We start from the raw sequence: 23,046 nt of genomic DNA, 5'->3' as shown, positions 1-23,046 counted from the left end.
TTCGGATTTCTTCAACAACCATTCCTGGTAGCACAACAGCGTGTTACAATAGCTTAAGATTCGTTTTTATTTTATCATTTCTCCCACATATTTTTCCCATTCCCTACCCTTCCCTGCCGCTCTCCTAAACGCATCTTATTTGTTTCCGTTTTTTCTCTATTTCTCCTAAAACACAAAACAAAACCCTGCTCGCTTTTTTCATGTTACAAGAATAAAACATCCTATTTACTAAAACATAAATATTGTACAAAAGCGTAACTCTGTACCTGGACAGTGTATATTCTTCACGAAATGCTGCTCGGCGAAAACTCGCCATTAGAAAACGCATCACATCGTTTTGGCTGTGTGAGACTGTGTGGCATGGTTACTGTCCAGCACATCGAGCAAACACACCGGTGTTTGCTTACCATAACTCTCTACGCTCGATGAAACACGTACCAGGCAGGATCATTCCAGTGGACAGAACAAAACGGAAGCAGAACTCGTTCGCTTCCCTACTCTGCTAGAGCGAGTTCCCGTACGTGGGTTTCCACTTCAGATTTGAGAGCGCGCGCACGTGTGTTACAAGTCCTTCGGTTCCTATGGCGCAATGGGACCATCGGATGCTGCAGATGCCCTGATCGCAACACTCTTACACACAGACACACGCATGCTCTCTCCCTCTCTCTACTACTCCGCACAACAACGACAACAAACCACAACAACAACACTCACCCAGCCTAACCCGTTTCATTCTTTTCCGCAGTAAGTGATTCTGGAATAAAATTCATCCAAAAAGTGAGTCGATTAAAATTAAGGCTTATCAATTGTTGAGAACGTTTGCAAACAACAACGACAACAAAAAGCGACAACAGTAACAAAACAACAACAGTGAGGAAAAACAAACCGAAAAACACAACAGCTAGCGCGTGATGATACCGCACCAAAATAAAATAGAGCAAAACAAAAACCAACAGAAGTATGTGGGAAGTAAAGCGAATCTACAAAGCGCGATAGAAAAGCAGAGAGTTAAGAGATAAAGCTTCTGTGCAGCACAGGGAGGATTATGTTAGGAAAGGCTTGGCTCGGTGCGGCAGGCAGTGAACACGTTTATGGTGTATTTACACACGGATCGACTTATTGTTGGCCGCAATCTCGGGTGTCTGCATTCTGCGGCGCTATCTCTACACTGGTAGGCGTTAAACGGTGCATCGTGCCTCCGGGGCGTGCTTGATGACTTCGTGCAAGATCATACATAATACTCGGGACACGTTCGCACAAAATCTGTGCGAAAGGTCTTATCACTATCACATCCCACCATCCATGCTCGTGAAGTGAATGCCGGGCGATTAGCAACATGTTTAAAGAAGATCATTCCGTCACTCTAAGAGCTACTAACTAATTCTACCGGAAATGGTAAGCTCACCATCGCCGACCGATAACGGTCCCTTATCTATCGTTGCAAAGCGACGCACCACAAAAACTATTAACGAGCATGATTGCAATTAAAACTCGCCGGGCCGCCACACTAGCGGCCAAAAAAGGTTGTCTGCGCGAGATTACGAAGATGTGCAAGCGGTAAAAAGACAGAGAATTAGTGCCAAAGATTAGCCATTAGAATTGTGGATCGGGTGATGAAAAGCCGCTACCGAAACTACCAAATCTATACAAGAGTTAGCGGACATGAAGGAGCGCGTGCTACTGGAAGCTGGCCGCTAGAGAATGCCGTAGCAGTATTTGCGCTCGGCGTACAGCCGAAACACCGGATTGTCGGCAACGTACGCTTCCAGTATTAAAGACGACACAGAAGCATGAGTGAGTAGTGGAGATTTTGCATTAATACCTGTACTGGCCAACGTTGCGCGGCGCTCTTGATGTAGCAGCTGTCCATTCAGAGGTTTACCGTCGGTTGGGGTTTCTACAAAGACAGGAGTAAAATCTAGTTAGAAAGGTCCCAGAGCATTGCAACAGCTCATCAACCTCTACATACCACAGTCCCAGGCCGTGTGCGCCAACGGTTCCAGCTTCGGTTCCGTCGTCACCCCATTCTGCTGCTTCGGAGCATCATCCTTGACGCATCGGATAAGGAACATGGTGCTGGCACCGAACAGCGGTGGAATACCGGCCAAAATGAATGGCAGCTGGTAAGATCCGGTCTTATCGTACAACATACCAGCAACGGGTGGTCCTAGCGTTAGTGGCAGTGAGCACATTCCGAGCAGGAATCCAATCGCCTGCGTAGCACCCCGAGGTCCACAGATGTCGTAAGCAATCGGGCCCAGCAACGAGATGAAGCACCCATCGAACAAACCCATCGCCAGAGCGATCGTCAGCAAAAGCGGGAACGAACCAGTCGCCGGTAAACACATCGTCAGTGTGCCGATCAGCACAAACGACATCTGCTGCAGTAGCACCCTGTTGACGCGTGGCATATCAGCGATAAAGCCGAAGATGAGTCGTCCCAATCCGGACGTTATGCCAATACACATGACGGGCAAATTTTCACCATTGTCCGGGAAATTATCCTTCACAAACTTGCCCATATGGACGTACGGCACAAAGTACCCGAACAGTGCGATCGGGATCGATACGGCCCAGATGATGTACTTCTTCTTCTTCCAGTTGTCGAAGTTGATGAACGAGCGCAGGAAACGTGTTGACGGCGGAACGGCCCGGCTTTACCTTTGGTGGTGGTGGTGGAGGCTGCAGCGGTTTGTACAGGAGGGCACAGAATATCACGAAGCTTGAGATGACCGCCAGGATGCGGAACGAGGTCGCCAGTCCCATGTGCCGGACGAGATAGTCCAGACAGACGGGCATAATGGCGGTGAAGACACTGGAGCCTGCCGTGACAACACCGTTCACCAGCCCGAGGTATCGTTTGAAGTAATGGCCAAGAATGGCGAGCGAAGGTGTGTAGGCTAGGGCGGCTCCCAGCCCGAACATGATACCGTACGTGAAGTACAGTGCGGTAACGCTGTGCGTGAAGAACGACGACAGGAACATCCCGCTACATGTTAGAAGTCCTCCGATGAAGGTTGTCCTTCGAAGGCCAATCTTGTCTGTGAGGATACCGGATACTGGCGATAGGAGAAAAGTCGTACCGATCGTTAGCGATCCCACGAGAGCTGTAGAGAGAGAGAGATTACATGATTAGTAAACAGTAAAAGCTTCCTGAATGCTCCGGCGTGCTCCGAATATGTTTTGTTTACATCGCACCAAACAATTACACACGGATCAAGAAATGAAACCAAACCAACAAACCCCCGGTACCGATCTGTCCTCCCCATCTTCTTAAGCCACAGTGGGGGCTTGTTTGTACAAATAGAACACCCTTAGGCTAATCGCGCCATAGCTGTTTAATTGCTCTCAATAGTAACGCCTCGTGGCAAAGGTTCATGTGCTACATTGCTATCGCTGAATTGTATTGTACTGTGGTTCTTTGTTTCGTCCGGATGTTCTTGTTTCAATCATGTAGCACTAAGTGCCCAACACAAGCTGGTAGTAGCTTACCACTTTCGTTAAGTTTCGTTAAGTTCTCTATCCTCGATCCTAATCAAGTGTTTTGCTTAAAAATGCAGGGTTTTTGAGGATATAACTACTATGTCCATTGGTTCCTAAGTGCTGTAATTGGCTCATTCTTATCATTGAGTCATTGTCTAGTGGTCAGTGTGTTGAAGAGATACTGCCTTGGTTTGGGATTGAATTCAAAGCCTCTCGAACTCAAATCATGGCGTACATAACGATAGAATGTCCCTCCATAATCTGAACTTGAGTGTATAGGAAAACCCAACGCTTTACCGAGAATCACCCCATCTCAGAGTATGGATGATATGGATAAATTGGGAGGAGAGAGATGCCCAGCGTTCGACAGTTGCATTTTAAGCACTACTGAATGTTTCTAATGTCCTTACAGCCAACCATATTTTAAACAATTAGTATGGATAAGCCTTCCGACGAATGAAGTCTAATCTCTCAAAGTCTCCACGATCAAACTAACCAATCAACAAGGCCTTGCAAGCTCAAATGCCGTCGCAAGGTCCTGTGAAAAAATCTACTCGTACAGAGGTCATCAGCCTCTCCTTAAACGCTTCCATTTATTTCCATCTGTCTGTCAGCCAGTAACGCATGGCGACACACTTAATGCGAACACATGTTCTCATCAGAAAAACATGTTAAAAGACACACCGTAAGACAAGCGCCTTAACGATAATATCGAAAGCACACTCAACCCGTTCGTCGCGGTTCGAGCTCATCGAAACATTTCGCTGTCGATGGCGAACCGAACGAGCGTCGAATTATGTTATGATTTATTGGTGTTGTAATTGGATTGGAAACGGCACCGTGTATCCACCAAAGCACCAAGCTAGCTGGCGGCTAAACCCGCTAGAGCAGAAGGGCCCGCAGCAGTTTAGTAAGGATTCCTCTCCAATGTTTCATCCCACCAACCGGTAGGGCTCGGCCACGTTTTGTCGCCGGCATTAATGACACAATTGTGGTTCCCACCGGCTAGACGGAAATGAAACATTATCTCGAGGGACCGGGAACCATCAGCTCGCTTTTCCCGGGCCCAACCGTTTGCTATCACGCACTGTGCCGTTAGTGTAAAATGGTTGTAAAATGAGCTGTTTAATGTGTATTCTTTCTAGCAAATGATTATTTTGTTCAGCGACCATTCACTTACTCAGCTAGCTGCGCTGTGGTTTTAAGCTTGTTCTCCGTGTTCCAAGTTCCAACACTTTCAACTTCAGAAGCCATACAAGCCATAGAAATATGTTGGAAGTTGGGCAGTTGGGTAGAATAGGTAGGGCTGGTACGTCAGAAGCGGCGTGCTATAAATATGGTCCGCCCGTAGCATGCCCACCGGTCGGTGGTCGATGGACGACAATGTTGACGACATTCACGGTGCGTAACGGAACGGAAGTGTTGACAAAATGTTCTTTCAACGGAAAAATCATTCCACTAAATCGGAGCAGTATGTGCCCTTGCCTGCCGAAACGTCGACGTCACACACGTCTTTCGCATTTGTTTGAAATTGCGGTTGCGAATGTGTTTGAATACTATTTTTGGAGCCATTTTCTTCAAACCAGATCTATTTTCATATTCTAGTAGGAATTGTGGGGTGTGCATGTGGGGATTGGCACTTTGGCCCTCTCCAAACAATGAACGCACTGTTTTCTGAGATAACATCAGCCGCATCAACAGCAGCAGCAGCACGAGCCATAAGCCTATAACTTATCCGTTTTATGCTTTGCCTACTAGAACCCGCCAATTACAACCACATACGATAATGGCGCAACCCTCCAGCGCCAACTATCTGTCCAAGCGTTCGCCCACAAACGGCATTCCGACGTAACGTTTTGTTTACTTCCAAGCACCATCACCTGCACCATGCCGGAAATGCAGCGAACGAAATGAACAGCTCGAAGTGTCGCCGTGTCTAAGCACGCAATAAACGACACTGTAAATGAGCTCGCCTTACGTGCACGGCGATGAATTATTTAAAAGATCAAACATGTTTAGGCTCAGCGCGGTGCCTCCGCTGCCAGCAAACGTCGCCGACAACTCGTCGAGGCTTAAGCAAATACTGCAAAGCAGGTGATACGCGTTCTTGGCGCGTTTGTGCAAGGTTGTGCTCACGCGGCAGTCTGGGCGTTACCCTGGGTGAGTGTGCGTGCTTAGACGGTAAAGAAAGCGACCTGGCAATTTGTGTGGGAAAATACCACCCCTTTCCACAAAGTAGCGCAAAGCAAAGCTAAAGTTCATTTATTTTGTTATGTGTTAGAACGTGTGCGTTTCCTTATTTTAATAACCGACTTAGCAAATGTTTGCTTTCAAAGCTTTGCTTTCGATCCGAAAAAATATGAAACTAAGGCGCTTTTTTTATACTTGTTTACCCCGAAACAATGCTCCACAACACGCTTGCGTCCAAATATTGTGGCCAGCTAATGAAACTGATGGTTTATCACTAAATTTGGACAATTGTCCCAAGTGGAGCACATAAGCTAAATTTACTCCAAGGGCCATCGGAGGCACAGTCGGAGACGGCGGTAGGAATCGGTCAATCGAATAATCTATCATCAATTGAACTGTCCCCACGCGCGTTGCCGGTGATGAGGATGCTATCGTATCGATGAATCGCGAGATGGGCCGATTGGATGTCCGAAGTCTCGACCACAATTCGAAGTGAGGTTCTATATTCCCTCTAGTTGCTTACTCTAAGCGGCGAGTTCCATCCAAAGTTAAAGTATGCCTGTGGGAGCATCACCAAATATGGAAAATGTGGTTAGGACACCTGATGATGAGGAGCGTCAATACTCGCTGACGACCAACCCCAACTCCCAGGAATGATTGGCACGTGTCAAGAAGCTACGGTTTTCTATCACCTCATGGCGTCATCGACTTATCCTGCTGGGGGCAAAAAGATGTCCAACAAGAAGAAAAAAAAACCCTTTTTCAGGAAAAACTGCGTCAATTGGGCGAAAATCCATTCCGTTGCCATTTAACACACTCGCCGCTCGAACCACGATAAGCCACGTCAAAGGTGCGGGGACAGCAAATGAAGCTAAAATTGACAAACATGTAATGGTAGATGATTGTGATTGAAGTGTCACTGTCCACCTTTCGGCCACCACGAAAAGCCAACACCTTGTCGCTTGTCTTGTGTGTCCTGCCGAGCCAAGCAAGTCAACGCATTTTGAGACGCAAAATCGTGAGGAATCTATTTTTATGATCATGGTTTTGACCAATGTTTTCGCTCTCTACCGACCGCGAGTTTATGTTGGACATCGCGGTGTGCTTTCTTCTTGATAGCGGCAGACACATTCATCTTTGTTTTGGGGTTGGTGCGATCGCACACGATATGATCGTGCCGTTTTGTGCGATGCGCGACACAAACAATTTTTAGGGGGCTCGGTCGCCAAACGCAGATTTTGTTTGTTTTGTGGCAAGCGATTTTTTGCTTAAGGGGTTGCTTTTTTTTTTTGGTCCTCAAATCCAAGTCTGGTCGAGCCGAAAGTGCTCGATTCGCAGAATGCATTGTTTGTTGATGCGTTGTTTTGAACGTTGAACTGCAGGGAGGAACAGGAATCGATCACTGTCAATCGATGGTGATGGCTCAAAGGTTGTCAACGGAGTGAAGGTTCCCAGCGCAGCCAGAGCTAATCTTCCCACCGATTTCGCGTCCAGTATTCAAAGTGACTGACGTGTGCCATCGTCCGAGCCCACTCGACTCGGTTGCTAATCTCATATCTACACCACATTCTACAGGCTCTAGCGAGATAGCGATCAGACCCGGCCAGTGCAATAATCGTAATGTGAACGACAATAAGTGCACCGGACTTGCCTTCCCTAGCAACAAACATCTGGCAACGCGGTGCAGAAAGGAAAAAAGGAGTTGTTTACATCAAAACCCTCTTCGAAGCGCCGTGGAGGTGTGTGCCTTCCACTATCAGGTGTGTACATGTGGTTTAATTTGATGCGAATTATATTTGCATATAATTTTGCGCACCACTAGCAATATCTCTCGTACTCTGCGGGGGCTTCCGGGGGGGATGAGCTGATAAGTGGGCGAGACGGAGACACTTAAAGCCTTCTTTTAATACCTTCTAAGAGTGGCCATAAATTTCACAACCAAGCGGGAGGCAACCAAGAGTGGCCATAAAGATAATCCATCCCATACCTCTCTATTCGCCCTATTTGTCACCAAGGAGAGGTTCGGTTTTCCAAAACGGAAGGTTTTCCTCGCAACTCGGTGCAATTTTTACAACCGAAAACCCCAACTACTTTCCTTCGGTCGTTCAACTGTTCGTTCTAGCGGTAATTATGAAAGTGTTACAACGACCTGCGGCTCTGTCCAGGCTGCTTTGCGATGCTCAAGCAAACTCGCATCCTTCCTATCGGCAAGAACCGTCGATTGTGTAATGGCCCCGCCGCAGCATAATCAGTCGGTCGAAGATGTTACCTCGCAGTGAACGCTTATCGCCGAAAGGCACCCAAAGACAAAGACCTAGTCGGGTGATGAGTTTTTGTTTATTTGGGTTCTTCTCCCGTCTGTCCTCCTGGCCTTTTCTTCTGTTTTGCTCTCTTCCATCAAACGGTCTAGACAGTATTGGATGCATGAGCGACAAGAAGGACAGAAGGTCGCTATTACTGGAAAGCACACCCAAATTAGCGCTTAATCAGTCCGCAGCGCGGTAATGTAATGATTTGAAATTGGATGAAATAATTGCATCATGTTCATGGGCACCTGAAGAACTGCTGATCACCGTAATAGCCAACCTTGCCCTTGCCAACTTTCCGAGACGCCATCATGCGGGACTCGGCAGCACGACAAGGTGGGTAGCTATTTTTGCTACGAAAGAAACGGCGACAGAACCGGCGTCCCTTACTGTCACAGTTCATTTCAAACCGATGCGTCACACTACAAAACAAATTCCATCGTTTCGTCTAACTCCGTAACTCTAATATTGCAAGGCACATAACCGATAACACTATGAGTCACCAGCCGCCTCCATCGGGGATTTCGAACTCGGAACTCGAACAACACGTGGCACGCGCGCGTCGCCATCTTACCTGCTTTACTGGAAGCTTCTTCATCACCAACTTCCTGCAACTGCTTCTGAAGACTCAGGTACACCACGCTGTACGTGTTGATCACACCGAACAGGACACCGTTGCAGAGGAACGCACCGATCATCACCAGCCATGCTCGGGTTCCACCGTCCGGTGGTTCGTGCATCGCGTGGGCATCTGCCTCCAGCAACGGAACTGCCACCTTCAACCCATCCTTCCCGAGCGCGGCATGGCCACCGTTTAGCTGTGGGTGATGTCCATTCGCTGCTCCACCCTTGACGATCACGGGCGCCATACTATCTTTAACGATTCTCGAGTTCTCGGTCATTATCGCGTCACTGTTAAGAGTCCGTTCTCCAAAAACAAACAAAAAAAAAACCGCTAACCTCACTTCACTCGATCGATCGATCTTGCCTTGATCGTTATCACGATTCGCCTGCCGGTGCTTCGATCGATAGTTTTCACTTGACCTGCGCGGTTATCAATGGCCGTTAAATATCACTCTCACTGCCACCGTGATCACGCACTCGACGACACCGTACACTGTAGATGTGTCCTGGGATTCTGGGACATTATCACAGTAGCAGGATCTGATCTGTCGTAGATCGCCGATTGTGTCTCGTCGTCGTTACCGGACGGTTCGAGCGTTGAAGTGGAGTTGGGATGGCTTGGCTGTCGGCGGACTGCCGGTGATCCACCGAACGGAGCAGTGTGGTTCTCTACCGCGAACGACGACGACGACGACGACGACCAGAGCGCAAGTGAAGCGACGGTGCCGTTATGCGATCCGAGCATGTCCCGGCAGCAGCTTTAAATAGAAGTAGAAGAAAGTGGAATCTCAGCGCTCGCTCGCATACCACTAGCGGTACGCGTGCGGTTCGTCACCGCGTCGGCCCTATCGGTGTGTATATGGTGCGTTGAGTTACTACCTACACACATGTAGGCGCGCGCAAACGGTCAGCACACGCGGTCGATCGGGTGCGCTCGTCTTCGGGCCGAACCATGTACTATAATAACTCCCGCGTACGCAAGGGATGAGTTCCGGCCCACAATCCGAGGATGATAAGTACAGGGAAGATGGAAGAATAAATCCGTCTATATGCAATGCATGATAACGGGACGAGATATATCTTTCTTGGAGGAATGGGTTTAAACATAAACTTGCATAAGCTTGGATTGTATTGCGTGTTCTAAGTGCGAAAGGATAACTGAACTTTTTCAAAAGCTTAAGTTGAACAGGTAAGCAAGACTTTGTTAAACCCTTGTCACAACATTTTCTCTGTACTCTCTACACTATCAAAAGATATCTCGTAAAGTTAAATCGCTGATCTCCCTATATCTTCTAGAAACTTATCCATCCAAAAAACACACCCCCTAAACTATCTCTTCACTTCGGGGAGAGCGGTTCTGATACTTCAATTCGTGTTACTTTTTACGTCAATTCTTTCCCCAACGCAAGAGAGCGGAATCACCGACACTTCCGTCGGGGAGAAGGCTTCTGTTTTCCTCCAATAAAGTTTAAATTTGCACACCGACAGTCGCAACGTAAGGTGTGCTCTCCAAGTCCAACACTCCTCGGCCGGGTCCCATAGAGTCCCTCGCAAGAATCGTGGCGCGAAAACCAAAGAAACACGTGCGTAACCGAAATCCCTCAAAAACAAGTGGCCACCCGATACTCCCACCCTCGGTGGAGGCCTGTTTCGCTGAGGTCATAATGGTTTCTTGTTCTGTTTCTTGTTTACGTTTCGGGTTTCTCTTGCCACCCCTTACCGATCCGGTGTTCCGCGTTCGAAAAGAGAAAAAAAAATGTCAGCAATGAAGATGGGATATTCAAGAAATGTATTTTTAAAACGATGTAAAGCAAGTGCAACAACTGTCTTTGTAAGGGATCACATTTCCATCCCGTTCTAATAGGGGTGTGGCTTTAGAAGTGACAAGAAAGTAGCAAAGACTGGCGATCGTCGGTATTTGAAAGGGCGAAGAAATTGTCTAAACAATTGAAAGGCTATCCAATCAATCAATATTTGAAAGTGTCGACTGAACTGATGAGACTTAAATTAAATGAAAACTCGTTCTTTTTAAGTTTCTTGGAGGGACCAAGTCAGTCGTGAGTATAAGGGAAGACTTTGGATAGGATTGGATAGAAATCCTGTCGTGTGAAAAACAAACGCTGCTGAAGTAAGTTTAAAACTGGTTCTCTCCTTTGAACCTTTTGACCACTTGTCTACTAATTTGTCTACTTATTCCTTACCTGACGAGGCTTAAAGAATCTTCGCTTAAGATCAACGACTGATTGGAACATTTAATCCTCACTATCAGCCATGATGGTAATTTTGCCGGTTCCTAACACCACAGGGACTGGGATCAAATCTCTTTTGGACCCAAAAAAAATTGCCCGAGGAGAAGAAACAGTAAACTCTCTTATCTGGTCCTGCATGTCTTGCATCACCCCATACAAAAGAACTAATCAAAACAAGTCCTCCTCCAAATGCACTTTGGAGGTCACATTTCACAGCACCAAAGATTTATATCCTTTATAAGAGCAGTCAAATATCTACCTCACAGAGAGTAGCTAAATATTTGATTAAACTCCAGCGTGTTTTTCCTGTATTTTTCGCATCGTCCCCACCATGGTGGCCGTTGTGCTAAGAAGCCTATCAGAGATCTGACCATTTGCTCTAACTTACGCTAATCGTAACGCATAAATCATTTCGACCAAGAGGGATTTCAAATATTTCGCGGTATCGCGCACAAGATATCTTCTGGGTGCAGACTGATGTGAACGAAAACTTACAACGTGACGATCGCACGAGAAGGATCTATCTGTCAACCTGCATCAAATAGCGTATTCGATCGTGCGTGATCAAACGGCTTTTCCTAAAAAAACACATCTGAGATTGCAGATTCTTTAGCTTGGTTTTCTTAGTAGACACTGGACGACTAGTCCATACACATCGCACCGATCTAGATTCGAATCTAGATACATCCAAGCAACCCGCACGTCAGCACGATTTGAATCTTTTTCGCCCACGGCGCGTTAACGTCACCCCCTTTTGTTTACGTTCTCACACACCGAAAGCAACGAAATGCCGCGTACACTATTCTTATCGCGGTTTTGTTGTTGCTGTTGTTGTTTCCCCCAATTCCGATTCCCCTTGAACGCACACAGGAACGGGTCCGATATTATGCAAGCGGGCCAAGTCAGTGGCGCCTCTGACGTACCGCGGCACTTTGATTCACAACCGGTGTCCGGTGCATGTGTATGGGAGTTTTCATTGACACTACTCCGCGCGTGCTATTATTATCGATTGAACGCGAGTGGCAACCACACACTACGAAACCGAAAGCACGCGGTACACACAGTCACATCCGCAAGCAGTGAGTGCAGGACACGCAAGAAGCGCAATTTCACTGAAACATCGCTCGAGTGCCTGTTTGAAGAAGCCCGTGAAAAACTCGCTTCACCCACACTACTAACCCACTCACTTTTCTTTCACTCGTACACACTAGCTGGCGCGGAATCGAATCGATCGGCGCTGGCGTACGTCCGGGGTTGCGCAAAACCGGGAAGCTTCTATTTTTAATTCCAGAATCACGTGTAGTGTGTGCCCTGCCCCGGCCCCGGCTCGATGTTTTGGCGCCTAACACACCAGTGACCGTGAAAATGATTCAACCACGCAGAGAGACGTACGCCGTGGCCGTGCCGTGTGGCAGTGTGGGAAAACCGACAACAACACGCCCGACGATAACGACCCGCGACACACTGAATGAAGCAATCCGGAGCAGCGGAGCACACTTCGGCGAGCATATACGTGGACACAAGGGAAAAGGGTTTATCAAATCAACGACCAAACGTATCGGCTGTTCCGGACTCTCTATGATACTCATTACGCACCTTCATTAAATTGGGAAATCCTGTGGTAGCTACGATCGTTAATCTTATCGACGCGGATCTTATCAGCAACAAAGTTACGGCAACAACAACAACGGTGGACCCTCCAATCATCGGAGGAATGTCGGTTTTGGAGTTGCCGCGGGTTTTACTATGCGTCAAGTGCACGGGACGTGCCGTGTGGTCCACGTGCAGCAGGAACCGATAAGCGAGTGAAAGAAGAAACTGCTGTTCAAACGCCACACGCGAAAGCACACACACACACACACGCACATACACCGATACTAACACACTACACTTTCGTTGCAGTGTTCCGTCCCGAACACGGGCCAGATTGTTGGGTGTTTGCGCCCCGACTTCGAACTTCCTTAGCAACCGTGCAAAGGGGACAACCGGCTCCAACCAACCGTTCACACGAAAAGGACCACCTGTTTCTGAGGACAGCAACACACGCAAACCCGCAACCACACGCCACCAACACTAAACCGCACGGTGTGGGACCGGCTTTGCCGGATGCCGGAGGGCGAGAGATGGCGCTGGGCGAAATTCACATTTGACCCTCACACACTCCACTGTCGGGTGTCGGACTGCTGTCCGAAAAAAACTGATGTAACATTCGCTTCCGATTGAATCAGCCGGTCGCAGAATTAAGCAGGAACACGGTGCTCCACGTGATGGCAAATAGCCGCAGAGCCCGGTCCAAGAGATTGCCGGCGATTGAGTGTCTCAATTGGGTTTTCACACTTTTCAGAAAGTGTCGCCCCCTGCCGACCCGAACGAGACGCAACAAAAACTGCCAGTATGGTAGTAGTTCCGATCCATCCGGGGTGTGCCTTGCTGAACTGTGACGACTGGCGGTTGTCCATTTTGCCGCACGCCTAGGGACGACTGCTGTGCTCTAGCGCGATCCATTGAACCACCATTTAGCGGCCGGGCCACTTGTGAATCAATTCGTACGCGTTAATTTGCTTACAAAAGCATAGAGCGTGTGTGTCCGAGCTGTGGTCTTAGCACTTTAACCGAGTCGCCGGAGCGCGAGAGGTGACCGCAATTCGTCGATAAAACTGTGTGATCTTAGAGATCGCTAGTTTTCGCTTTCCTCTGCTTTGCCATTGACAAGACGAATGAGATTAGAACGCGCGCGAACAGTTTGCAGAGCCGAAAAGTGACCGGGTTTCATCGGGTCACGTTGCACTGCTGAAAGGGGGTTTGGTTGAGCTTGCCTTGCCGGTTGTTTGATAGAATATAATTATTGACCAACTGATAGGAACGATCAATAATGCATGGCGAGCTGTATGACACTGTGCAAGCAAGTGTAACTTGCTAGTCCGTATGCTCAATCATTTATTTCAACCTAAAAAATCAGGCTGAGTATAAATATTTCTCATAACGCTGTGTAATTATGATTCTCAAACTAGTCATCTACTTCTTGTAAAGACTAAAAATTCCAACATTATTACTAGAGTCGGATCAGCTGTGGGAGAATAGTCGAAAAAAATAGGTGAATACTTTGTTCGTACTAGCAGCTCTTTGCAAGAGCGAAGCAGATTGAGATCCTGAGGTACCTCCAGAGATACCTCGAGCAATGGAAGACTGTTGAATGAGCCTGAGAGGCTGAGGATTAATCAGTCCAAACATTGAAGAATATCCTGCTCCGCTTCTTTAAAGTTTGATCTCGTCTCGACGAGATCTCTTCTTCTCATTAGGATTCATCTACCCATTTAACGTCGTTCTCGTTAATTAATCAATCAAAATTAATAACAAGCTTAGTTTTATTTGATGCGGAAATCGGATTAATTAAAGACGCTCACCGTAAAGCATTCTACCCGGCGTCAGTCATCTATTCTACCGTGGTTACACCGGCTTTCTTGAAGTTGGTCGCAATACTCTTCACGACCGGCGTAAGCTCACCCAGCTGCTTGCTAATTTCTTCCGCATTTGCTTTGCCCTCTTCCGTGGTAGCGCTCTCCGTGCTAAGCAGCTTCAGTACAAGATCTAGCGAAAGGAAGTACAAGTTTATTTTGTAGCTCCATAGAGCTGAAGGTTCCTTCATGGCAAAGACTACGATACGTAATAATAATAATACGTACCATGGTAATTGTTGAACACTTTCGAATCTTCTGCGGTCAGCGCCGTCTGCAGGAAGCTTAAGATGGCGGACACATGCCGCCCGGATGCGTGCAGCATGGTTTGCGTCGAGATGGTAAAGATGATCAGTACGGCCAGATGTAGTACCAATGCCGGATCGGTACAATTGGTAAGCTGCTCCAGCAGACCATGTTTGTGGCAGAGGATGAGGTTTCTATCGATGGGAAGCAATCGTAAAACGTGGAGAAAAATAAGAACGTCTTCAACGCTAACACATCGGCCACGTCTAACTTCCGACCCCCAAGCGCGACTAATTTAACTTAATTAATGTTCAATTTAGCAACATAAGCAACACATCGATATCGAAACATCTGAATGGGATCGAGACGGGCGGGCAAATTAAAATTCGTTATCTACTTAATTGAACCTAATCGACGAGACGGTTCCGCAACGTTCCTCCCCCTCCCGTCACACATACGTACCTATCCTTTTTCTTGTCAATCTTCTTCAGCATCATGCTGCACGCCTGCATCGTCTTTTCCGTTTTCTCAAGAAAATCGTCCACCGATTCGCTGGTGGTGAGCGATTTGCAGAGCGTTTGCAGCGGACCTCGGTATTCCGCACCGCTGTCGTTCGCGATCTTAGTGCGCTGTTCGGGCGTCAGAGCGCCGCTAAAGTTGGTGTTTAGGTTACATTCGGCTGCTACGTAAAGGCACAGTTCGTTACAGATGTCTGTGCCGAACGTTTTCAGGAGATACTTTAACAGCTGGCCCTGCACATCGGATGGGAACAGCTTTAGGCCCTTCTCGTACAGGCGGATATCGTTGTAGAGCGTGTTCAGCTTCTCCTGGATGCTGGCGTGTGTCTGTCGGCGGTTTTGATTGCTCTTCTGGAGTGTAAGCTCGTACAGCTCGTGTGCCTTGGCCAGTGCCTGTTTGCTGAGAATGCTGTTAAGTAAAAATCCAGAACAGAAGAAAATAGCTCAAAACTAGGAAGAAGGTAAGGAAGAACATATACAACGATGGGGGTAAAAAAGGATAAGGAGGGTCATGAAAATGACAGAACTGATCAGCATACAACCTGCGCGCTATGGAAAGGATATACTCTCGAAATAACTCGTAAACCTTTAGATAAGGTCCTATGATCAAGCCCGTGAAGATGAAGATAGCAGAAGATCACTTACGGATAGTAATGATGCGCCAGGTCCTTATCCAACATCTCCAGCCCTTCCGGTTCGAGCACCTTTTCCACCACCTTCGCAATCTCCTTCACCGTAATCAGTTCCAGATGCGGCTCTTTCCCACCCTTCTTGCCTCCCGCACTAGCCTGCATCTCTCCATCGTCATCCGAATCCATTGCATTACCCCGGTTTCCACGGGCATGTTTCTTGGTCGATTTCGTCTTTGTCTCGCGTCCCTGCGCTCCACCACCAACCTTTCCACTCGCCGCCTTCTTGCGCCGTTCTTCACGCTTGTCAACCTTTCCTTCGTCCACACCGAAACTGTCCACATCCTGGTGCTGCATCATTTTCTCCGCCATATACTTCTGATAGTTGCCACTCTCGACGGCACGCTTCGCGTGTTCGTCCACCAGCTCCTGGCATCCTTTCACGCACTCGTCCATAAAGTTTATCGTCAGTACCACCGTCCCGAACACGTACGTCTGTTTCCGTATGGTAGGTGTAAGTATGTGCGTTAAAATTTCTTCAATATTTTCATTGCTCAATCCCGACGGCAGGAGCGTGGAAACATCGAGATACGAGTTGCTACTGATGCAAACTTCCATCGCATCCTTAACCCGCTCGATTAGCCGGTTACTGACGATACAGTTCTTCATATTGATTAGCTTCTCGTCCGGCAATCGAGTACGCATGAACGATCGAACATCCGACACTCCCAGCTTCGACACGGTCTCGTTCGTGATGTATCCATTTTGATGGAAGTAATCTTTAACGTAATCGGCCTGCATACGCTCGTACACGTGCGGTATGTATTGGCCGGCCGGCGACTGTACCGTGACCGAACCGAGCGATGACATTTCGTTCAGCGACATGTACAGTATGCGTGCCGGCACATCGGTAAGATTAAGAATGACCGATATCGGTGTTGGCTTTGTAATCGCGGCAAGTGCCCCACGGATCTTTGCCTTGTTTCGCATAATGTACGATTGTGTGAAGAAGATGTGCGCGTTCGTCGGATCCTGCTTGGCGAAGATGATTTTGTGCAAATTGGCCAACACTATTTTGTTCAGGATGAAATCGGTCGGCAAGTCGTACGTGACGGTTAGCTGTCCGATGTTGATTTCACCATACTGCACCAACTTTTGGTTGATTTCGGATGCCACACGGTCAATGTACGACTTTTCGATCAGTTGGCCAAGCAGAAAGTGCAGCTCCGGATCACGATCGACGAGCCGCTTCGCAATGTGCTCGATCTTTCCGAAATCCACATTTAAAGCCTTTGCCAGCTCGATCAAATTTGCACGACCACCACGAACGTACAGTTCGTCCTTCACTTCCCGCAGGAGATGATCTTGCGTGAGGTACTCTTTGCCATCGTTGGTGTAGATCACATCGATAAGTCCTTTATCGATGAGCAGTCTTACAATCTCGATGCAATTTCTTTCCGACAATCTGGAAGAAGTGAGTGTAAGGGTAGAAGAGGGGCCATCACGGTGAAAGGAATGCCACATCAAAGATTGCTCTCACGCTTTACCTTTGCAGGCTGGTGGAAAGTTGTGCCTTCTGGAAGTCGGCGGCCAAACGCTTGATTTCATCCCAATCGGCCATCTTGGTGGACTAGACGGTGAACACAAACGCTGGCAACTTCGCTTAACAAATTAAAAGCGAAAAACACTTGATTTATCACACGTAATCCTGAGCGAAAGGAAAGAAACCTCTGTTTTATTTGTTCCACATACACAGTCCCACGTCAAGCTGTGTTGATCTGTTGTCAAACGGACCTGTCACAACAAATACCGTGCTGCCAGATGAGCGAACTGCCACGAACGTAAATCCATTTTATTTCTCTTGAGATAATTTTGTTTTTGGATGTTATTGCAAACGTAAATATTATTTTCTAAGCTTCTTCAAATTTTAGCTAGCTCGTGTAATTTTGAGACAACTTTTTCGAGTTAATTTATTTGAACGTCTGCATAACTGGCAACACTGCCACAACCGTGTTTGTACTTTGCGCGGCAAAGCAGCAAATTAAAATTGTTGTTCAGAAACAAACATCGCCCTTTGCAGCCTCCAAGATGGATAAGAAAGTAAAGCAAGAGATCAAGACTGAAGAAACGGAAACGAAACAGCTCACCATAAACAGTTTGGAAAGTCTCGGGCCGTACATTTTGGAGCAGGATAATGCGAAAAACTTCGTCTACGTTTCCGATGTGCCGCAGCTCTGCAAGGATGAGCCCTGTATGCTTGGGGTGGATGAAGCTGGCCGTGGACCAGTGCTCGGTAGGCTGAGTGGCGTATTACTTCCTAATATGTTTGGCAATAACGAGCTCGTCTTCCTTTCAGGTCCAATGGTGTACGGCATTGCGTTCTGTCCTCTGTCGAAAAAGGACGTCCTGAAGCAGCTTGGCTTTGCCGATTCCAAGCAGCTTACGGAGGAGAAGCGTGATCAAATATTCGATGAAATGAACCGGAAAGACTATGCGGTGGAATCGCTTGGTTGGGCCGTTGAAGCCATTTCACCCAACGTGATCTCGATGAGTATGCTCAGGAGAACGAAACATTCGCTCAACGAAGTGTCCATGGATTCGGCGATTGGGCTGATCAACGCTGCGATCGAGGCCGGTGTGAACATTGCCGAGGTGTACGTAGACACCGTGGGTCCGCCGGAAAAGTATCAAGCCAAGCTGAAAGCCATCTTTCCCAAGTTTAAAATAACAGTCGCTAAGAAAGCCGACAGCACGTACCCGATCGTATCGGCGGCCAGTATTGCTGCGAAAGTAACGCGTGACCATGCGCTGAAGGTGTGGAAATTCCGTGAACGACCAAATGAGGAGGTAAACTCTTTCGGCAGCGGATATCCGGGTGATCCGACGACGAAACAGTTTTTGGGTGAAATTGATCTCGTGTTTGGATTTCCACGGTTGGTCCGATTCAGCTGGTCGACGGCGAGCAATGCGCTCGAAAAGAAGGCCTACGATATGGAGTTCGAGGAAGAGCCGGACGAGAAGGCTACGCAAAAGGCTACGTATGGCAGTGAGAAGCTGTCGAAGTATTTTTCGGCATCCAAAAACGAAAACCGGAAGCGACACGAGTACTTTCGGGACCGATGCTTGGAGCATGTGTCTGAGATTTAGGTAAATTATGTTTTCTGTCCAATAAATGTTAGCGTTGCGTTGAACCAAATTGTAATCGAACCTCGTGGACACGTATTCAGATTCATTTGCTGGAGCCCAATCCTTCACGCGAAGATATCACCACCGATTTCAGCACGGATCGACCATCGATACGATAATATTTCGAATGCTTTTCATGAAGCCAATTGATCGGGCACACTGGTAGTCAGGATCCTCGTTTTGGGGTATTTATATCAATGTTTTATTCATATGTGTACAGAATAGTTGTACAAATACCGGTACAGTAAAAGAGATTGTACTCTCTTTTGCATTGTACATTCCAGAACGGCGAGAAAGATCTAACCGAAGAGACCTGAAGAGAGTACAGAATATCTTGTTAGCAACGGATTCCATAAACTTTAGCCCGCTTTTGTGACACTTACCGAATCCCAAATCATCATCGGATTCCTCTGGCTCCTCTTCCTTCTTCTCCTCCTTCTTTTCGGCGGCAGCTGGGGCAGCACCGGCACCGGCAGCAGCAGCAGCCGGGGCAGCACCACCACCCGAACCGACACCGGAGCCGATGCTAGTGATCAGGCTCTTGACATCGATGCCTTCCAGGGCCTTGGCGAACAGACCGGGCCAGTACGGCTCGATTTCAACGTTGGCGGACTTCAGGATAGTCGCAATCTTCTCGTCCTGTACGCGTGTGAGGAGAATGCAAGATAAAACAACACGATGTAAACATTCGGTCGAAACCATAACCTACAAAAACTGCTCCAGCGCAGTAGTGTGCTATGTGGCAATCGCAACATCTCTTTGATAATACTTTTTAAAGGATGCTTGTTACTATTTCAGCCATTATTTGTTTGGTAATATCACTAATCGAACACAAGGCATTGAATAGAGAACTAAAACAAGCTGGTAGTTAAACCATGTTACAGCTACACACACACGCACACCGCACTGCATGCGCCACACCAAGGGTGTAGAAGCCATGGCTTCGGGGAATCATTAACCGGCAAACTTACCGTCACGGCAACATCATCATCAACCAGAATCAGTGCCGAGTAAACACAGGCTAATTCAGCTTTGTTAAGAGCCATTTTCAGGGGGGTTCTTTTCAATAAAACCGTGCAAGTCGTCAAAAATTGACCTTAGCTCGGGAGAGAACACTGCACAGTTTCACGACAATTCACAAAAGAGGAAGTTTACGGGACAGGTTCCGCTAGCCAAGCACCACACTTCAGCTTGTTTGACAACCGGGACGTCAAGAAAGTTTCGCTGAGCGTCTTTTTTGCAAGATAATTCGTACTGGATTTGTATTGGATTTTGTCCATCACTACAATTTGTTATGCTGGCAGTAGTTTTCCATCAAATATGCCGCTTTTTCTTCAACCAATGGAACATATTGATGTGGTTTATTTATTTAAAACACTCTTTTCAACCAATGTAATAAAATAGTGTCGTAAATAAGCTTTGTGATAGTTTTGAAGCAAAAACAACAAAAAATTAAATCCATCCATCCAGCATTTCAGCCGCTGGTTCGTGTCCTTGCTAGACGCTTCGCTAGCTTGGGTTGGCTGTCAATGGGCAATAAAAAAACAACCATTGCAAGTAAAAACAAATCGCATTCCAGCGTAGAGTTTTGTGAATTTTTATTGCGAGTACGGCTTAAAACGGTCCCGATTTGTTCCGTGCACAATCCGCCATCCTAGAGGCATTTGTATACGGCGTGGCGTTCAACACATCCGGCGTACGATGAGTTTCTCGAGCGATGAAGTAAACTTCCTAGTTTACCGCTATTTGCAGGAGTCTGGTTGGTGGCCATATAAACAACAATTACATGCATAGGGGGGACCTTGACTGTCGCGCGAGCGCTAACGATGCACTCTTCCTTGCAGGTTTTTCCCATTCCGCGTACACATTCGGCATCGAATCGCACATCTCACAGAGCAACATCAATGGGGCGCTGGTACCGCCGGCCGCCCTGCTCAGCATACTGCAGAAAGGGTTGCAATATACGGAGGCCGAAATCAGTATTGGTGAGGATGGGACCGAGCAGCGGTTGGGCGAGAGTTTGAGTCTGATCGACGCCGTAATGCCCGAGGTGGTAGCGAACAGGCAGAATATGCAGAATCAGCAGAAGCAAGCAACAAAAACGGAACCACCGGAGACGAACGGAACGACGGAGGAACCGGCTGCACCACCACCGACGACGACGACTACCGCTTCAACAACACCGGCTCCGGTGGAAACGATGGAAGTGGATCAGAGCATTGAAATACCCGCTTCGAAGGCGACGGTGCTTCGCGGACACGAGAGTGAGGTGTTTATCTGTGCTTGGAACCCGAGTACGGATCTGCTGGCCAGTGGATCGGGCGACAGTACGGCTCGCATTTGGGACATGTCCGACAATCCGGCCAACCCGAATCAGCTCGTGCTGCGTCACTGCATCCAGAAGGGCGGCACCGAGGTACCGAGCAATAAGGACGTTACGTCACTCGACTGGAACTGCGACGGTACACTGCTGGCCACGGGGTCGTACGATGGTTATGCTCGCATTTGGCGTACGGATGGTTTGCTGGCAAGCACACTGGGTCAGCACAAGGGACCGATTTTCGCACTGAAGTGGAACAAACGGGGCAACTACATCCTTTCGGCCGGTGTGGACAAGACGACGATCATCTGGGATGCAGCCACCGGTCAGTGTACGCAGCAGTTTAGCTTCCACTCGGCGCCGGCGCTGGATGTGGACTGGCAGTCGAATCAATCGTTTGCCAGCTGCAGCACGGATCAGTGCATTCACGTGTGCAAGCTCGGGGTGGACAAACCCATCAAATCGTTCCAGGGACATACGGTATGGCGGTGGCAGTTACCTGCTAGTGCCAGAAGGATCGTTTTATTAACCGGTTTCGCTGCTCTTTTACAGAATGAGGTGAATGCAATCAAATGGGATCCTCAGGGACAGCTGTTGGCTTCCTGTTCGGATGACATGACGCTGAAGATTTGGTCGATGAAGCAGGACACTTGCGTGCATGATCTACAGGTAGGAGGCACCTAGGAAGTTGCATCGAAACACGCCCAATAACTCGTCTCCCCTTCCGTTTTAGGCTCACTCGAAAGAGATCTACACCATTAAGTGGTCGCCAACCGGTACCGGAACGCAGAACCCGAACATGAACCTTATTCTGGCCAGCGCTTCCTTCGATTCCACCGTTCGCCTATGGGACGTCGAGCGAGGCGTGTGCATTCACACGCTCACAAAGCACACCGAACCGGTGTATTCGGTAGCATTTAGCCCCGACGGCAAGTTCCTTGCTTCCGGTAGCTTCGACAAGTGTGTCCACATCTGGAGCACCCAGAGCGGACAGCTGGTGCACAGCTACAAGGGTACGGGCGGCATATTTGAGGTGTGCTGGAACTCGCGCGGCAGCAAGGTCGGCGCCAGCGCCAGTGACGGCAGTGTGTTTGTGCTGGATCTTCGGAAGTTATGAGCGGCGGCGTCCGGACCGTCCACTGGTACCGGGTCAGGATCGGCACCCGGGCCACCACCGCCCCTGCTAACGGCGGCTGAGAAAAAGTCCTAACAATCATTGACAGGCGCCCGGCGAACAAATAATCCCAAGCAGTAGTAGTAGCAGTAGTAGTGGCTGCTTGGGATCCGCGGCATTTGTTCCGTTCCGGAAGGCGCTCACAATTATACAACAACCGTGCTTCACCGCTGGGGCCGGATCTACTTGACGTGTGTGTTCGTATTAACAACACTCCTTTAGCTTATTGTAGGGAAGCGACAGAGCGACAGGGAGAAGCAGAGACAAGGACGAGATCGAGAACGTTGTGTAGATCGATATGATGTAAGCTTTTATTTTATTGAAAACCATCAAATCCATTATGAAGAGGATGATTCCATCCACCAGGGGAGGCATTCTACCGTTCGTTTGGGTGAAGAAAACCGGAACGGATACTTTTAAGAAATTAAGAAACATATTTTAAGACATTAACACTTCAATGATCGTGTAGTGCGTAGAGAGAGGGAGAGGGAGAGAGTAGATCGTTTTTTCCGGTAGGGACTTCCGTGCTTCACGAAGGAGAAAGTGAGGAATGCACAGGGGAAGGCAACATGTTTGTCATCTTCGTGTTCAACAAGCTCGGTTTTTTGGAGTAAGTGAGTAAAATAAATATCCAGCTGTAAATGCCTTCAAAACATGGACTTTAAC

The 23,046-nt window shown here is 48.0% G+C and overlaps 5 protein-coding genes across 5 annotated transcripts; 2 read left to right on the top strand and 3 right to left on the bottom strand.

Moving 5' to 3' along the window:
• Positions 1-43: 43 nt before the first annotated feature.
• Positions 44-9,334, bottom strand: LOC118513938 (monocarboxylate transporter 10). Its single transcript, XM_036060322.1, is given in 5 exon segments — positions 44-754; positions 1,823-1,897; positions 1,970-2,630; positions 2,632-3,107; positions 8,554-9,334. Coding segments are annotated over 5 exon segments (1,575 nt in total). The 5' UTR covers positions 8,882-9,334; the 3' UTR covers positions 44-719.
• Positions 9,335-14,185: 4,851 nt separating this feature from the next.
• Positions 14,186-17,499, bottom strand: LOC118513923 (E3 UFM1-protein ligase 1 homolog). Its single transcript, XM_036060291.1, has 5 exons — positions 17,248-17,499; positions 15,717-17,165; positions 15,016-15,480; positions 14,536-14,747; positions 14,186-14,440 (listed from the first exon to the last, which is right to left on the bottom strand). Exons 1-5 carry the CDS (start codon positions 17,319-17,321, stop codon positions 14,286-14,288), a joined length of 2,355 nt encoding a protein of 784 aa, XP_035916184.1. The 5' UTR covers positions 17,322-17,499; the 3' UTR covers positions 14,186-14,285.
• Positions 17,500-17,554: 55 nt separating this feature from the next.
• LOC118513959 (ribonuclease H2 subunit A) lies at positions 17,555-18,907 on the top strand. Its single transcript, XM_036060358.1, has 2 exons — positions 17,555-17,993; positions 18,057-18,907. Exons 1-2 carry the CDS (start codon positions 17,789-17,791, stop codon positions 18,845-18,847), a joined length of 996 nt encoding a protein of 331 aa, XP_035916251.1. The 5' UTR covers positions 17,555-17,788; the 3' UTR covers positions 18,848-18,907.
• Positions 18,908-19,058: 151 nt separating this feature from the next.
• On the bottom strand, positions 19,059-20,053 carry LOC118513979 (60S acidic ribosomal protein P1). The gene is made up of 3 exons (XM_036060405.1): positions 19,858-20,053; positions 19,270-19,525; positions 19,059-19,199 (listed from the first exon to the last, which is right to left on the bottom strand). The coding sequence occupies exons 1-3, from the start codon at positions 19,930-19,932 to the stop codon at positions 19,186-19,188; spliced, it is 345 nt and encodes a 114-aa protein (XP_035916298.1). The 5' UTR covers positions 19,933-20,053; the 3' UTR covers positions 19,059-19,185.
• Positions 20,054-20,402: 349 nt separating this feature from the next.
• On the top strand, positions 20,403-23,045 carry LOC118513940 (F-box-like/WD repeat-containing protein TBL1X). The gene is made up of 4 exons (XM_036060323.1): positions 20,403-20,645; positions 20,731-21,686; positions 21,759-21,875; positions 21,940-23,045. The coding sequence occupies exons 1-4, from the start codon at positions 20,588-20,590 to the stop codon at positions 22,321-22,323; spliced, it is 1,515 nt and encodes a 504-aa protein (XP_035916216.1). The 5' UTR covers positions 20,403-20,587; the 3' UTR covers positions 22,324-23,045.
• The last annotated feature ends 1 nt before the right edge of the window (position 23,046 follows it).

This window comes from Anopheles stephensi, chromosome 3 (assembly GCF_013141755.1).
Source record: "Anopheles stephensi strain Indian chromosome 3, UCI_ANSTEP_V1.0, whole genome shotgun sequence".
NCBI classification, from domain to species: Eukaryota; Metazoa; Arthropoda; class Insecta; order Diptera; family Culicidae; genus Anopheles; species Anopheles stephensi.
Note: the sequence above shows the minus strand (reverse complement) of the source record. Positions and strands in the feature narration are given on the sequence as shown.